Genomic DNA, 16,391 nt, shown 5'->3' on the forward strand with positions numbered 1-16,391 from the left:
GCCTCTTTATATTAGAGTTCACTCCGTTCCTACCAGATTATCCTAATTTAATGCCGCTCTCTTTTTAAGGGACAGTTATTGAATAGTTGTCCCGGGCAGAAACTGTGTAATGTTGGCACCTTGATGGGCGCCCCCGCCCACCTCGCTCCTGCTTGACTCAACCTCGGTTCAGTGGGTGCTGCTGTCCCGCGCTGTAGGCGACGGCATAAATTGGTGATAATAAACCACCACTCGAGAATGCATTTGATGGTAAGTTAACCATTTGAACCATTACAACACAAAACTTCAGTGGGCCCTGTTATTTATTCCCCTGCTGTTGTCTGGCTGATTAAACATACTCGCACGTCTCAAGCTCTACGCGCACTGTAGCTGCTACTCATTCTTTTAAAAAATCGAACTTCTGTAGTAGGAAGGAGTCCAATAGAAGCACGCCTCATTCCACAAGCACAAAGCAAATAGTTTGGTTGAAGACAGCGCCAATGTTGTGAGCTGTACTTGTCCTCGCCCCTTTCACCTTCATTTTAATGCATTGCACTTTTAGGAGCCTCCTTCCCTCCCAAGCCTGTGCATTTATCTAACTATCAGGTCTACTCAAAACAATCTAATAGTTGAACACGAACATTGATTGCATATATATCCGTAACAACAGGTCTGTTCAACAATAAACAATAGCATTGTCTGGGTTAACCTCACTCTGTTATATACTTTCTGCTTCATATTCTGAATATTACCAAGGGTCATTTATAGTTCTAACGCATGCTTCTTACACTGACAGTTTCAATACAAAGGCACACTGTTGGAATGTTATTTAAAATCTCAACTTCGCGAAGTCATTAATGCAAAAATCTAGATATTGACGGTGCTGCTTGTAAAACCTATTTACTAAATGGTTGCTTCTGAATTTATAAATTGTAACTAAAATAGAGGTTTTTATTACGAAAAGGCAGCATGTTCAAAGTTAAAGAAATATTATTTTATTTAATATGGCTTGTACTGAAACAAAGTCTAGCATCTTGTATTTTTCCATGTGATACCTATCAATGGATTATACAGAACAGTACTCTTTTCACAAACATAAAGATGGGACGGTTTAGAAGCAAATCACCATCTTTGAGGAAATATAGATGTATTGCTGGAGCAATTTGCTTTCTTGTACACCGTACAAAATTTACTTTTATCATAACGTTGTCAATCGGAAACAAACCAATGCTTATCAATATTTATACATATCTCCGAAAGGTATAGAAAAAATAATTCTGAACTACCGTACTATTTCAACAAAGTCTACTATGAATCATTTAAGCACCATGTAAATAGAACACTTGATTAATCAGTCGCGCTCCTTTTGCTTAGTGTGTTTATGTAATCACAGATACCGCTAGACAATTGCCATTTATTAATATGAAAAGACATCCCACCTGTAGAATAAAAAAGTAAGGCAATACAATAGATGCAGTGGCTGTAATTCTACAGCCTGAAATATGCTTATCTGGAAATTAAGAATGGGTGATGCTTGAATCATGTTATCTGAGAAAACTGGATTATGGATTGCAATCTTGGCATCATTTATTCAAATAATGCACACTGGTTATCTATAAATGCATCTTTCTGCGGCGTATAGATGTTTTTACGGCACATACCAATTTTAACTTCTATTTGTCCAATTCCAGCTGTCTTTGCAACATGTATATGATACTGCTTAGCTTCAAACGTAGCTTAATTTTGTTCTAATGTGATTGTTTTTAGCACTAGGAATATTGGAGGAATTGAGAAGATCGAGCATACTGTGAAATCTCACCACCTCTGAGGCCATCCCAATGAAGTCAGAAATCAATGTGAACATTTTTCCGCTTCTTAACTCCTACTTAAAAATCGCAATAAAATCTCTTTTAAACGAGAAACATTCTGAGATTAATATATAAACTATAACTATCGCCGCTCTGTTGTGTCTACCGCTGATAATAATTGAAATTGTTTTCCAAAGCCAAAAATTAAAGTACGAGCGCTCTTAATATTATTACTAGTTAATAAAAAAATAAGTGTGTGTCTACGTCCAGATAGAAATACTTGCACTGATAAATTTCCCGTCGCCTACATTTCCATCTCTTCGACTTTATTTCTTCATGAATCTTTGTGTTTAATTCGCACTTGATTATGGATCTGAGTGTACTGATATGCTCTTTGAATATTTGTGAAATCACCAGCTGTCCCACACAATCGATCCGCACACTTACTAACCTCCGCCTAGGTCAGATAAAACAGTTACTTTTTTTAAAGGTAAAAAAAAAAGTTACCTGAATTTCCCGCGCGTGGTATACAATGATCAGACCAAGCAGAATAATCGTAGAAAGGGTAATAAGGCATTTTAGAGCTAATGAATAAAGCGATCCCTGCAACACAGAAGAAGTACAGATTGAGTTTTGATGAACATTAGTGGGAAAAACAAACTTAAAACAAAAATATGAAACAGTTATATTCAAAATAGAAGTGCGCGTGCCACAATGTAAAGTTGAAAATAGATTAACTTTTACAGTAAATGGGTAAAATCAAATTATTCATGGTGGCTAAAGTGAAACCACAAAGTAGATGTACAAATACACTACACGTTACTGACAAAGCGACTGTATTATACAATTGAGACCAAAAAGACCCCCCAAATCGCCAGTTACTGTATATTTGCTTACCTTCTGATAAGCCCCCCACGCAAGTTCAGTCTCAATGACCATCACTACAATCCCAAACATACCAAAGATCAAGGCATAGTCGCTCAATCGTTTTCTTTTCTCAAATAAAGCTCTTCTGTGTCCCAGCTTGTAGCCAATGTTATTGTTTTTCTTTTTGTTCGATTTGCTGTTATTCCCACCGTTTCCTCCTCCCCCAGCACTACCGCTCCCCCCATAAGAAACGACCGTTGTGGAATTGTTTTGTTCCGGCTTGGAAACCACGATCTCCGGGGCGACAGCGGTGAAGATGGGCTGAAGAGGCTGCGATTCCGAGTCCAGTTCGTGTAGGTTTCTCCTGGACGAACTCAAGTTGCTGAGCGGCCGCATCACGCCGCCGTTGTACCTGCAGCTGCTCATGGCTATTTCGGTGAAGGGATTGCTTTCCCTGCGATTGCTGGCGGGGCTGGGCTGCCGCGAGTGATGATGATGGTATTGGTGATACTGTCTCGAAGAGCTGGCATGGCTGGCTGAGGAAGGCGAGAACTCGCTCACGTTTAGTTGACTGCCTTGTCTGGAGGAGGAGGAAAGGGGAGAATTGGTCCTGAAAGTGACTGGGGAAAAATTACGTAGAAGCAGGTTATCCCCAGCAGCAGTGACATGCGGGCAGTTGCATCTGATCCATTCGTCCTGCTGGTCGTCTTGATACTGGTGCTGTTGCTGGTTGTTGTGGTGATGCTGCTGCTCCTGGATAAATTCGTGGAACTGCAATGGGGTTTCCATGTCAGAGCTGTTAAAGCTGCAGGAACGGGCAGTGCACCCTGCGCAATGCGTTATGGTACGGATGGGGAAATCCTGGCGCGAAGACGGGCCTATTCCGGCTCCCGTAGAATCCAGGCAACGCGTCCGATTGGTCGGACGAACTAAAACAATCGGCATGACGTAATGTGGAGGAGAAAGGAGCGCGCGCTCCGCTCCGCTGGGACTGGGATGGAATTGTGCTTTTAAAGCTGCAGAGGATCTTGTGCTGGGCAAGTGACCATTTCACCTCTTCATTCAAACTGGTGACTTCTGTGCAATGGGTTGACGTGGAACTTTGAGCCTCACTAAATAGATCACTGAGGTGAAATATATTAGCTCGCAAAATATATATCGACGATAATTAATTAGTAACTTTCAAAAGAGGGAATGGCCCACTCTCATTTGTTATAGATTGTGAAGAGAGCCAGGAAAATATTTTTCTGCAAAATTACTTCGATACAGACTGATCATCGAGCCGGCTTCAGAAAATGTATCATCCTCAATTGCAACAAGGGCTTCATGGCAGTCCAAAGGAGGGAAAAGTCTGGTACACGACTGCAACTATCATCTTGCCCTTTCTTCGTCGGGAAACTACCGATTCCTGCAGAAAACAACATGATCTGGATGAAATCATTGGGGGAAAATAAAAGCGCTACATAAACATTTCAAATTCATCTGAGATGTCGCATGCAATTAGTGAAATTTCCTTTTGCTGAAAAGCAGTCTGCCTTAAAAATTGGGTGAGGAACCAGACTTTATGAATGGGTGCGTAGAGTAGGTTTAGTTTCCGAGTTGTAAAAATGTATGTGTAAGTCGTTTCGATTAATAAAAAATGTAATGCAATAGCTACATTATTGCCTAAACTAGACACCGATCCAGGTCAAACATTATCAGATTGCATTACTAAACTGTTCATATAGATTTTGGTGTCTAAATAGAACTTAATTTGGCTCATGGGCTTTTACATGTAAAGTCTATTGATTCTTATATTGGAAGTTAAAATGTGTCTCTTACAAAATATATCTCGAACCAAACACGATTCCTATTGGGTTTGTGACATTATTTTGATCCTTCAAATAATCTCCAAACGGTTTTTAAATTTCCTGTAAGATTAAAATAAGGCGCTTTAACCCGCTCTGTAGATTGATTTCACAATCAAAAGGTAATTGACGATTCGTATATAATATAACTGATCTTGGGTTCACCGTGTCTTGTCTCCACTCAGTTGAAAATACTACCGTTTTCGATTTAAAACTGCTGAGCGAATGATCACAGGAAAGATTTAGAGTTTCATTCAGTATGCGATGCAATGCATAGCAATTGATCTACAGTGGAGCTTTGGAAAAGAATCAGCAAAGCCCCGAGACCAGATAGGTTTCATTAAGTAATTGAATTCTCCGCCTGTATCCGATTTCCTGAAATGCTATTCAGCGTCTCCAGTCAGGATTGTCACCAGCTGTTAGTTGCTTTTAAGTTTTTACAATGAGTGACCATGAATAATTAATTTCAGCAGGAAACCCTCTCTATGTTATGGCGGAACCACAGATGCAGTAGTGCTTTTAATATTGAATCTTAGCGCCGCAATCTTTACTGAGATAAATTATATTTTACTAAATTTGAAGTCCACTAAACATATTATGGTTCATTGTTTAAGTAAAGCGATCAAATAGTATGTATGTATTTTTCTTATACACATTTATTCAATATAAACCAATCTTTTAGAAGTAGCTGCGTAATTAAGTGCATTATTGTGCTAATTTAACACATTTTATTGGTGAACTATTACAATCCTTGTTATGGTGGATCTCAACTAGTAAAACTAGTCACTTTTTCAAAGTGCCTTTCTGTGTTTTAAACCACGCACAAGACATTTCTCTTTATTTTAGTTCAGATGCTTTATTTATTTTGCTTATTGAATTACTTTTTGTATTTCGAAAATTCAGGCGATTAAAATCTATGTTTCACACGTCACATAAAAGTAGAAGACCTTTCTAGAAGTGGACATCTGTCCAACAATGTTCTGAATCTGTTTCAACACATTCTCATATTCATATTCTTTATTTAACTGCCACTAAATGTTTAAAGAATGCAATACCTGTTAACGGTATAGAATTTGATTGGTGGAGAATGGAAGCTTCTCCTGTGATTAACGTGCACTTGTTGTAACAAATGACTACTTTCAGCGCTAGATGGCATCAGATTCCACAATAACTTTTTCGGGACCACCTGCAACAGTTTCACTTTTTTCGAACTAAGAAGTAAACCGGGCCCATTCTAATTACCGGTGATGGAAAAACATTACACTGCAACATTGCAAAGCATGTTTCATCTTCAACATTTCTGATTAAAATTGAGGGCTTGTTTCAAGAAATGCGGGGCAAATTTTCAGTATATCAATTTGGGAGGTGACATTTAAAGCCACAGATTTTCCGTGCAGATTTTCCCCAGTGACTCATTGAGATAAATACACGTTCATCCGCCGTATTTTATGGGAACGTGGGACAAACTCCGGGAGGAAAGGAATACAGCAAATCATAACAGTTTTTGGGTTGGCGACTATTTTAAATAGTTCCATGTCGACCATGGGGATAATAAAAGGACAATGAATGGTGGTCAGGGAGTGAATGGGTGACCCGCAGCTGGAATTACAGGACAATGAAGGGTCGTGCGTGTGTAGTGTTACTGGGCCACTATCTAACATAAATCACAATCATTTGGATCGGGTTTCTTGAAAAAAAAATGGCCCTGATTTAAACTCTCAGGTAGGCTATAATCTAATTTTGTCATTACTTTGCCTGCATGTGATTTTCCTACAAAAGGACGACGACTTTTTGAGAGATGAGTGATAAGTGCAGGCTATAAAATCCCAGCTCCAATCCATCTCTCGATGTTTTTAAAATGAGGATTAACACCTTAAGGATCTAATATGTCCTTACTATACAATATAAATGCACACGAGGCCCATACTTGAGAGAAGGTTACTCTGTGACCAGTAACCTTTATTTGCCAGCACTGAAGTGATAGAAACATAGAAAATAGGTGCAGGAGTAGGCCATTCGGCCCTTCTAGCCTGCACCGCCATTCAATGAGTTCATGGCTGAACATGCAACTTCAGTACCCCATTCCTGCTTTCTCACCATACCCCTTGATTCCCCTAGTAGTAAGGACTTCATCTAACTCCTTTTTGAATATATTTAGTGAATTGGCCTCAACAACTTTCTGTGGTAGAGAATTCCACAGGTTCACCACTCTCTGGGTGAAGAAATTCCTCCTCATCTCGGTCCTAAATGGCTTCCCCCTTATCCTTAGACTGTGTCCCCTGGTTCTGGACTTCCCCAACATTGGGAACATTCTTCCTGCATCTAACCTGTCTAACCCCGTCAGAATTTTAAACGTTTCTATGAGGTCCCCTCTCATTCTTCTGAACTCCAATGAATACAAGCCCAGTTGATCCAGTCATTCTTGATAGGTCAGTCCCGCCATCCCGGGAATCAGTCTGGTGAACCTTCGCTGCACTCCCTCAATAGCAAGAATGTCCTTCCTCAGGTTAGGAGACCAAAACTGTACACAATACTCCAGGTGTGGCCTCACCAAGGCCCTGTACAATTGTAGCAACACCTCCCTGCCCCTGTACTCAAATCCCCTCGCTGTGAAGGCCAACATGCCATTTGCTTTCTTAACCGCCTGCTGTACCTGCATACCAACCTTCAATGACTGATGTACCATGACACCCAGGTTTCTTTGCACCTCCCCTTTTCCTAATCTGTCACCATTCAGATAATAGTCTGTCTCTCTGTTTTTACCACCAAAGTGGATAACCTCACATTTATCCACATTATACTTCATCTGCCATGCATTTGCCCACTCACCTAACCTATCCAAGTCGCTCTGCAGCCTCATAGCATCCTCCTTGCAGCTCACACTGCCACCCAATTTAGTGTCATCCGCAAATTTGGAGATACTACATTTAATCCCCTCGTCTAAATCATTAATGTACAATGTAAACAACTGGGGCCCCAGCACAGAACCTTGCGGTACCCCACTAGTCACTGCCTGCCATTCTGAAAAGTCCCCATTTACTCCTACTCTTTGCTTCCTGTCTGACAACCAGTTCTCAATCCATGAAGGTGGGTGGAGCTTCCCCTTTTATACCTGAAAGTCCAGGTTAGGAGTGTCTCCCACAAGTTCACCACCTACTGGTCAATGTTCTCAATGTGTACAACTTAGGTCAGTTTATACATGGGTTACAATGACAGTTAAATACATGACATCACCTCCCTCCAACGTCTTATTGGGATCATAGGTTAAATCTCTCTGGTGGTCTATGCTCCCTTGTAGAGCGCCTGAGTTGGGGCTCTGGTTGTTGGGCGCTGGCCTGAGTGCCTGCTGTTTGCGGTGCCTCAGGCCTGTCCGGACTGCCCACAGTGACTGGGCTCTCCTCCACTTGGTTCCAGTGTTCGGTCACCTGTGGAGGAGTGAACTCTACATCGTGTTCTTCCTCTACTTCTTCTATGGGGTTGCTGAACCTCCTTTTTGTTTGATCCACGTGTTTGCGGCAGGTTTGTCCATTGGTAAGTTTAACTACCAGAATCCTATTCCCCTCTTTGCAATCACAGTGCCTGCAAGCCATTTAGGCCCTGCAGCATAGTTAAGGACAAAGATGGGGTCATTGACATCAATACATCGCGCCCTCGCATTCCCGTCATGGTAGTCACATTGTGACCGGCGCCTGCTCTCAACAATTTCTTTCATGGTAGGGTGTATAAGGGATAACCTGGTTTTGAGCGTCCTTTTCATTAGCAGCTCGGTGGATGGGACCCCTGTGAGCGAGTGTGGTCGGGATCTATTGGCCAACAGGAGGCATGATAAGTGGCTTTGTAGGGAACCTTCTTGGATTCTGAGCATCCAGTTTGATTATCTGTACTGCTCATTCCACCTGGCCGTTTGAGGTCGGCTTGAACGGTGCCGTTCTGACATGGTTGATACCATTTCCTGCCATGAAGTCCTGGAATTCAATACTTGTAAAGCATGGGCCATTGTCGCCAACCAAGACGTCCGGTAGACAATGGGCGGCAAACATTGCCCTTAGACTTTCTACCGTGGCAGAAGATGTGCTTGAATTGCGAATGTCACACTCGATCCATTTGGAGAAGGCGTCTACTACAACCAAAAACATTTTTCCCATGAAAGGACCTGCATAGTCCACATGGATGCGTGACCATGGCTTGGCAGGCCAGGATCAGGGGCTAAGGTGGGCTTCCCTGGGCGCATTGCCCAGCTGGGCACACGTGTTGCACCTGCGAACACAAAGTTCCAGGTTTGCATCTATTCCTGACCAGCAAACGTGTGACCTGGCAATTGCCTTTGTCATGACAATGCCCGGGTGCTCATTGTGGAGTTCTCTGGTGAACATCTTTCTGCCCATCTGGGGCATGACTACTTGGTTTCCCCATAGTAGGCAATTCGTTAGAATTGAGAGTTCAGTCTTACGCCTGTGGCTGCCCAGTCCCCATCCAGAACACATTTCTTGACTAAAGACAAGGGTCTCTATTTGTCCAGACTTTAATCTGACGGGCTGTCACTGGTGAGCCTTCGCTTTCGAAAGCTTCAACAGCCATGACCATCTCTGCAGCATGCTCGGTTGCCCCTTTGGTGGTGGGAGCCTGCTGAGTGCATCGGCGCAGTTTTCAGTGCCCGGTCTGTGCCGAATTGTATAGTCGTAGGCGGCTAACGTGAGTGCCCACCTCTGTATGTGGGCCGATGCATTTGCATTTATGGCCTTGTTGTCAGCCAAAAGGGATATTAGGAGTTTGTAATTTGTCTCCAACTCAAATTTCCTGCCAAACAGGTATGGGTGCATTTTTTTTTTTACAGCATATACACATGCAAGCGCTTCCTTTCCTACCATCCCGTAGCACCATTCTGCCTGGGACAGACTTCTGGAGGCATAAGCTACCGCCTGTAACTGACCCTTGGTATTAACATGCTGCAACACACACCCGACCCCATAGGACGACACATCGCACGTTAAAACTAGTTTCTTACATGGGTCTTATAGCGTTAACAGATTCTTGGAGCATAACAAATTGCGTGCTCTATCAAAAGCCCTTTCCTGGCTGTCCCCCCAGACCCATTCGCGATCTTTGCGTAGGAGCACATGTAGCGGCTCTAACAGCGTGCTCAATCTGGGAAGAAAGTTACCAAAATAGTTCAGGAGCCCCAGGAACGAATGCAGCTCCGTCGTGTTACGGGGTCTGGGTGCTCTATGGATCACTTCTGTTTCGGACGCAGTAGGTCTGATCCCGTCGGCTGCTACCCTCATCCCCAGGAAGTCTACCTCTGGAGCTAGGAAAACGCACTTCGCCTTTTTCAGTCGCAGACCTACTCCAGTCTGCGTAGCACCTCCTCCAGGTTGCAGAGGTGTTCTTCAGTATCACAACCCGTGATGAGGATGTCGTCTTGAAAAACCACTGTCATTGGAATCGACTTCAGGAGGCTTTTCATATTTCATTGAAAGATCGCGGCGGCCGAGCGAATCCCAAACGGACATCTGTTGTACTCAAACAACCCCTTGTGTGTCGTGATGGTGGTCAGCTTCTTCGACTCAATCGCCAGCTCCTGGGTCATGTAAGCTGAGATCAGGTCCAATTTTGAAAAAATTTTGCCACCGGATAGCGTCGCAAAGAGGTCCTCCGCTCTCAGTAGCGGGTACTGGTCTTGGAGTGACACCCGATTGATGGTGGCCTTGTAATCACCACATATCCTGACCGACCCATCCGCCTTGAGCACCGGCACAATTGGGCTCGCCCAATCACTGAATTTGACTGGCGAGATGATGCCTTTCCTCAGCAGGCAGTCCAATTCGCCTTCTATCTTTTCTCGCATCCCGTACGGCACCGCTCTGGCCTTGTGGTGTACTGGCCTGGCATCCGGGTTTAGGTGAACCACTACCTTGGTCCCCATGAAAGTGCCAATGCCGGGTTGAAATAGTGAGTCAAATTTGTCCAGGAACTGTGAGCATGATATTCGCTCCACAGAAGAAATTGCATCGACATCGGCACATTTCCAGTTCATAACAGCCAGCCAACTCCTCCCCAGCAGTGTGGGACCGTCCCGCGGGACAATCCAGAGTGGCAACCTGTTCTCCGAATCTTTGTGGATCACGACTACCGTGGCGCTGCCTAGCACCGGAATGATCTCCTTTGTATATGTCTGTAGCTGTGCATCAATTGGCAATAATTTTGGCCTTCTGACCTTGGATGTCCACAACTTGTCAAACTGTTTGATATTCATCAAGGATTGGCTGGCTCCTGTGTCTAGCTCCATTGATACTGGGATGCCATTGAGGAGCATTTTCATCATTATCGGTGGCGTCCTGGTGTATGAACTGTATCTGTGCTCCACATGCACTCGCTGAACTTCAGCTTCCAGTGATTTCCCCTCGTGTCCATTTGGCCTCGTAGGGCTTACATCATCCCCGTCCTCCTCGTACATCAACCTGGCTGCAGGCTTCCTGCACATACGCGCCAAGTGACCGCTGACATTGCAGTTTCTGCAGGTATATTGCTGATACCTGCAAGCTCTGGCTGTGTGTTTGCCTCCACACCTCCAACATGAGCCGTTGTTGGAAACAAAAGATCCATTACCAGTCGATCGTCTCTGACTGTCTGTGTAACTGTCCTTAAGCGCACCATTGACAGGTGTAGATGGCTCCATTACTGGCCGCATTGTCCCTTGCGATGGCATGAATTGCTGTTCAGCTAGCCATTTTCTCTGTTGAATTCCCTCTTTGGGTTCCACTACATGCTCAGGCATGTCCGATTGCCCATCTGCCTGGAGAATTGTGTGCTGCGTTAACAATGTTGACTCCCTGTCCATTTGCTGCATTTAAACCAAGATTTTTGTCAAACATCATTCTGGTCTTTTCATCCCCTGAGATAAATGTCTGGGCTATCAGAGCTGCCGCTTCCAAGGTCAAGTCTTTGGTCTTAATTAGTTTCCTGAAAACCCCAGCGTGCCAGATGCCCTCAATAAAAAAGTCTCGCAGCATCTCTGCTCTGCATGCATCTGGGAACTTACATAGGCTTGCCAGTCGCCGGAAGTTTGCCATGAAATCTGGAACGCTTTGCCCTTCTTGCCGCTGGTGCGTGTAAAACCAGTGTCTCGCATGCTGCTCGCCGGTTTAAAGTGTTCCCCGATCAACTTACTGAGTTCTTCAAAAGTCTTGTCCGCCGGCTTCTCTGGCGCTAGAAGGTCCTTCATCAGGGAGTACATACATCCTGGATCCACAAACCATCAGGAGATGAGCCCTGCGTTTGTTGGCCGAATCCTGTCCCAGCCATTCCTTCGTGATGAAACTTTGCTGAAGTCTCTCAATAAAATCGTACCTCTCATCTGTGCTGCTAGTGGCCATGCTCGCATGGTTTAAATCCCAGTTTCTCGTCGCCAATAATATGTCCTTACTATACAGTATAAATGCACACGAGGCCCATACTTGAGAGAAGGTCACTCTGTGACCAGTAACCTTTATTTGCCAGCACTGAAGGTGGGTGGAGCTTCCCCTTTTACACCTGAAACTCCAGGGTAGGAGTGTCTCCCACACGTTCACCACCTAGTGGTCAATGTTCTCATGGTGTACAACTTAGGTCAGTTTATACATAGGTTACAATGACAGTTAAATACATGACAGGATCAGCAAAATATAGAGCAGCATGAATAGGGTAAAGAGTGAGACGAAACTGGGATTAAGAATGGTTATGTATAGCACGTATACTCTTAGATATTATAGAAAAATGATTCTGCCCCTTATACCCGATAGTAGAACAAATTATAATATAATTTTTGACTTAATCATATAGTACAATACCAGAAACACAACCACAAATAAGGAGTTGGTGGGGATGGCATAATGCCCCTCATGCCGCCAGCAGTTCCACTATATGCAACATTACTTCCAGCTCAATAACATGTTATACAAGCTACATGTCTTCGTTGAATCTCTGCTGGTAAAATAAAACACAAAAATGGGAAATATAGAACTGAACATGGAAAAAGGGAAATCATTGCATTTCTATGTATTATACAGAACACAATGTTAAAATACGTTTATTTAGGTTTCTGGCTTCATCATAGCTCATGGATGTATTACACAGTCTGGTAACATATTTAAGGTTCTTTCCTCTCTAATTTTGGGTGTATTTACACTACAGTTCTAGCTTTGCACTGACTCGACAGTTGTAATGTAACTGGTGCCCGAAAAGTCTTGCACATGTGGTGCATGACCATATGGCAAAATATGTAGGTAGGGCATGGGAAATGTTCGTAGAGTGTAAAGCATGTTGATTGACTCAAATTACTCAAATGTCCCATTTACTTAAAACAAACCATTGGAGATTAACTAGAAAGTCCCATTCTTGGAAAAAAACAGATGATTGGGACATTTAATTAATTCATGAATCACAAATGTGTATTATAACATCCATTCAGAAACACAGTGAACAGGGAGAAACCACAATAAAACCAATCAACTTCTGATTACCCCCTCCCCCATTCCCAGTGCTTAACCAGCCATGTTACCCATTCACTCATATACATACATACAGCTAAAAATTACATTCATTATTTCATCTTCGTCTTTATCAAAAAAATCATTAAATTTACCCACAACCTTAACTTTTCTATGTTACTCCAACACATTTTCTTTTCACAGTCCTTCCCTCTCTCGGACGGACGAAATAGTGGATGCATTGGTGGTCATTTTCCAACATTCTTTAGACTCTGGATCAGTTCTTATGAACTGGAGGATAGCTAATGTAACCCCACTTTTACAAAAGGAGGGAGCGAGAAAACAGGGAATTATAGACCGGTCAGCCTGACATTGGTAGTGGGGAAAATGTTGGAATCAATTATTAAGGATGTAATAGCAACGCATTTGGAAAGCAGTGACCGGATAGGCCCAAGTCAGCATGGATTTCTGAAAGGGAAATCATGCTTGACAAACCTTCTAGACTTTTTTGAGGATGTAACTAGTAGAGTACACAAGGTAGAACCAGTGGATGTGGTGTATTTGGACTTTCAAAAGGCTTTTGACAAGGTCCCACACAAGAGATTGGTGTGCAAAATTAAAGCACATGGTATTGGGGGCAATGTAATGAAGTGGATAGAGAACTGGTTGGCAGACAGGAAGCAGAGAACTGGGATAAACGGGTCCTTTTCAGAATGGCAGGCAGTGACTAGTGGGGTGCCGCAGGGCTCAGTACTGGGACCCCAGCTATTTACAATATACAGTAATGATTTAGATGAAGGAATTGAGTGTAATATCTCCAAGTTTGCAGATGACACTAAGCTGGGTGGTGGTGTGAGCTGTGAGGAGGCTGCAGGGTGACTTGGACAGGTTAGGTGAGTGGGCAAATGCATAGCAGATGCAATATAATGTGGAAAAATGTGATGTTATCCACTTTGGGGGCAAAAACACGAAGGCAGAATATTATCTGAATGGCTGCAGATTAGGAAAAGGGGAGGTGCAACGAGACCTGGGTGTCATGGTACATCAGTCATTGAAAGTTGGCATGCAGGTACAGCAGGCGGTGAAGAAGGCAAATAGTATGTTGACCTTCATAGCTCGGAGATTTGAGTATAGGAGATCTTACTGCAATTGTACAGGGCCTTGGTGAGGCCTCACCTAGAATATTGTGTTCAGTTTTGGTCTCCTAATCTGAGGAAGGACATTCTTGCTATTGAGGGAGTACAGCAAAGGTTCACCAGACTGATTCCCGGGATGGCAGGACTGACATATGAGGAGAAACTGGATCGACTGGGCTTGTATTCACTGGAGTTTAGAAGGATGAAAGGGAATCTCATAGAAACATATAAAATTCTGACGGAACTGAACAGGTTAGATGCTGGAAAAATGTTCCCAATGTTGGGGAAATCCAGATCCAGGGGACACAGTCTAAGGATAAGGAATAAGCCATTTAGGAATGAGATGAGGAGAAACTTCTTCACTCAGAGAGTTGTTAACCTGTGGAATTCCCTACCGCAGAGTGTTGCTGATGCCAGTTCATTGGATATATTCAAGAGGGAGTTAGATATGGCCCTTATGGCTAAAGGGAGCAAGGGGTATGGAGAGAAAACAGGAAAGGGATACTGAGGTGAATGATCAGCAATGATCTTATTGAATGGTGGTGCAGGCTCGAAGGGCCGAATGGCCTATTCCTGCAACTATTTTCTATGTTTCTATGAAGTTACCTTTCTTTAAGTTCAGGACTCTAGTCTCTGAATTAACTGTGTCACTCTCCATCTTAATGAAGAATTCTACCATATTATGGTCACTCTTCCCCAAGGGTCCTCGCACAACAAGATTGCTAATTAATCCTCTCTCATTACACAACACCCAGTCTAGGATGGCCAGCTCTCTAGTTGGTTCCTCGACATATTGGTCTAGAAAACCATCCCTTATACGCTCCAGGAAATCCTCCTCCAGCATATTGCTACCAGTTTGTTTAGCCCAATCTATATGTAGATTAAAGTCACACATGATAACTGCTGTACCTTTATTGCACGCATCCCTAATTTCCTGTTTGATGCCATCTCCAACCTCACTATGACTGTTTGGTGGTCTGTACACAACTCCCACTAGCGTTTTCTGCCCTTTGGTATTCTGCAGCTCTACCCACACAGATTCCACCTCATCCATGCTAGTGCCCTTCCTTACTATTGCGTTAATCTCCTCTTTAACCAGAAATGCTACCCCACCTCCTTTTCCTCTCTGTCTATCTTTCCTGAATATTGAATGCCCCTGGATGTTGAGTTCCACACTTGGTCACCTTGGAGCCATGTCTCCGTAATCCCAATTATATCATCTCCGTTAACACCTATCTGTGCAGTTAATTCATCCACCTTATTATGAATGCTCCTCACATTGAGACACTGAGCCTTCAGGCTTGTTTTTTTAACACTCTTTGTCCTTTTAGAATTATGTTGTAATGTGGCCCTTTTTGATTTTTGCCTCTGATTTTTCTGCCCTCCACTTCTACTTTTCTCCTCTATACCTTTTGCTTCTGATCCCATTTTACTTCCCTCTGTCTCCCTGCATAGATTCCCATTACCCTGCCATATTAGTTTAAACCCTCCCCAAAGGCACGAGCAAACACTCCCCCTAGGACATCGGTTCCAGTCCTGCCCAGGTGCAGACCGTCCGGTTTGTACTGGTCCCACCTCCCCCAGAACCGGTTCCACATCCCAGGAATTTGAATCCCTCCCTCTTGTACCATTCCTCAAGCCACGTATTCATCCTAACTATCCTTCTTTTTCTACTCTGACTAGCACGTAGCACTGGTAGCAATCCTGAGATTACTACCTTTTGAGGTCCTACTTTTTAAATTTAACTCCTCGCTCCCTAAATTCAGCTTGTAGGACCTCATCCCGCTTTTTACCTATATTGTTGGTACCTATATGCACCATGATAACTGGCTGTTCACTCTCCCCCTCCAGAATGCCCTGCAGCTGCTCCAAGAAATCCTTGACCCTTGCACCATAATGAGCTAGATGGGCCAAATGATCTCAGTCATCCATGCTTATCTTGCCAATCTTGATGAATCTCAAATGATGCATGATTTACTTCATTTGCACAGAAACTTACTATTAATTCCTCTTCTCAAATACAAATGCCCACTGTCAGTCAAGTAACGTGCTCAATTCAGAGTTTGTAGCTTCTCCGCTGTCCATTAACTGATGACCATTAATTATAATACTTAACTTTTTCACGTTTTTTAATATTCAGAATTATCCATTCAAACATCTTTCCACATAATATACCCTCCAAATATGCAGGAAATAAATAACTTATTTAAATTAGAAACTAAAAATTAATCCATGTCTACAATATAAAGATTCCTTGATAGCTTGTACTAAATTGACAAACACTTGTAA

At 43.2% G+C, this 16,391-nt stretch overlaps 1 protein-coding gene across 1 annotated transcript in view; it reads right to left on the reverse strand.

Annotated features, from left to right (window-relative positions):
• LOC139265992 (small conductance calcium-activated potassium channel protein 2) overlaps nt 1-4,003 on the reverse strand; it is a 271,997-nt gene extending 267,994 nt beyond the window's left edge. Inside the window, exons 1-2 of the mRNA XM_070883704.1 lie at nt 2,685-4,003; nt 2,295-2,390 (exon numbers count right to left, since the gene is read on the reverse strand). Coding sequence (XP_070739805.1) covers nt 2,295-2,390; nt 2,685-3,599 — 1,011 coding nt within the window. The 5' untranslated portion in view covers nt 3,600-4,003. The remainder of the gene's footprint in view (nt 1-2,294; nt 2,391-2,684) is intronic.
• Between the last annotated feature and the right edge of the window lie 12,388 nt (nt 4,004-16,391).

This window comes from Pristiophorus japonicus, chromosome 1 (assembly GCF_044704955.1).
Source record: "Pristiophorus japonicus isolate sPriJap1 chromosome 1, sPriJap1.hap1, whole genome shotgun sequence".
Classification (NCBI taxonomy): domain Eukaryota; kingdom Metazoa; phylum Chordata; class Chondrichthyes; family Pristiophoridae; genus Pristiophorus; species Pristiophorus japonicus.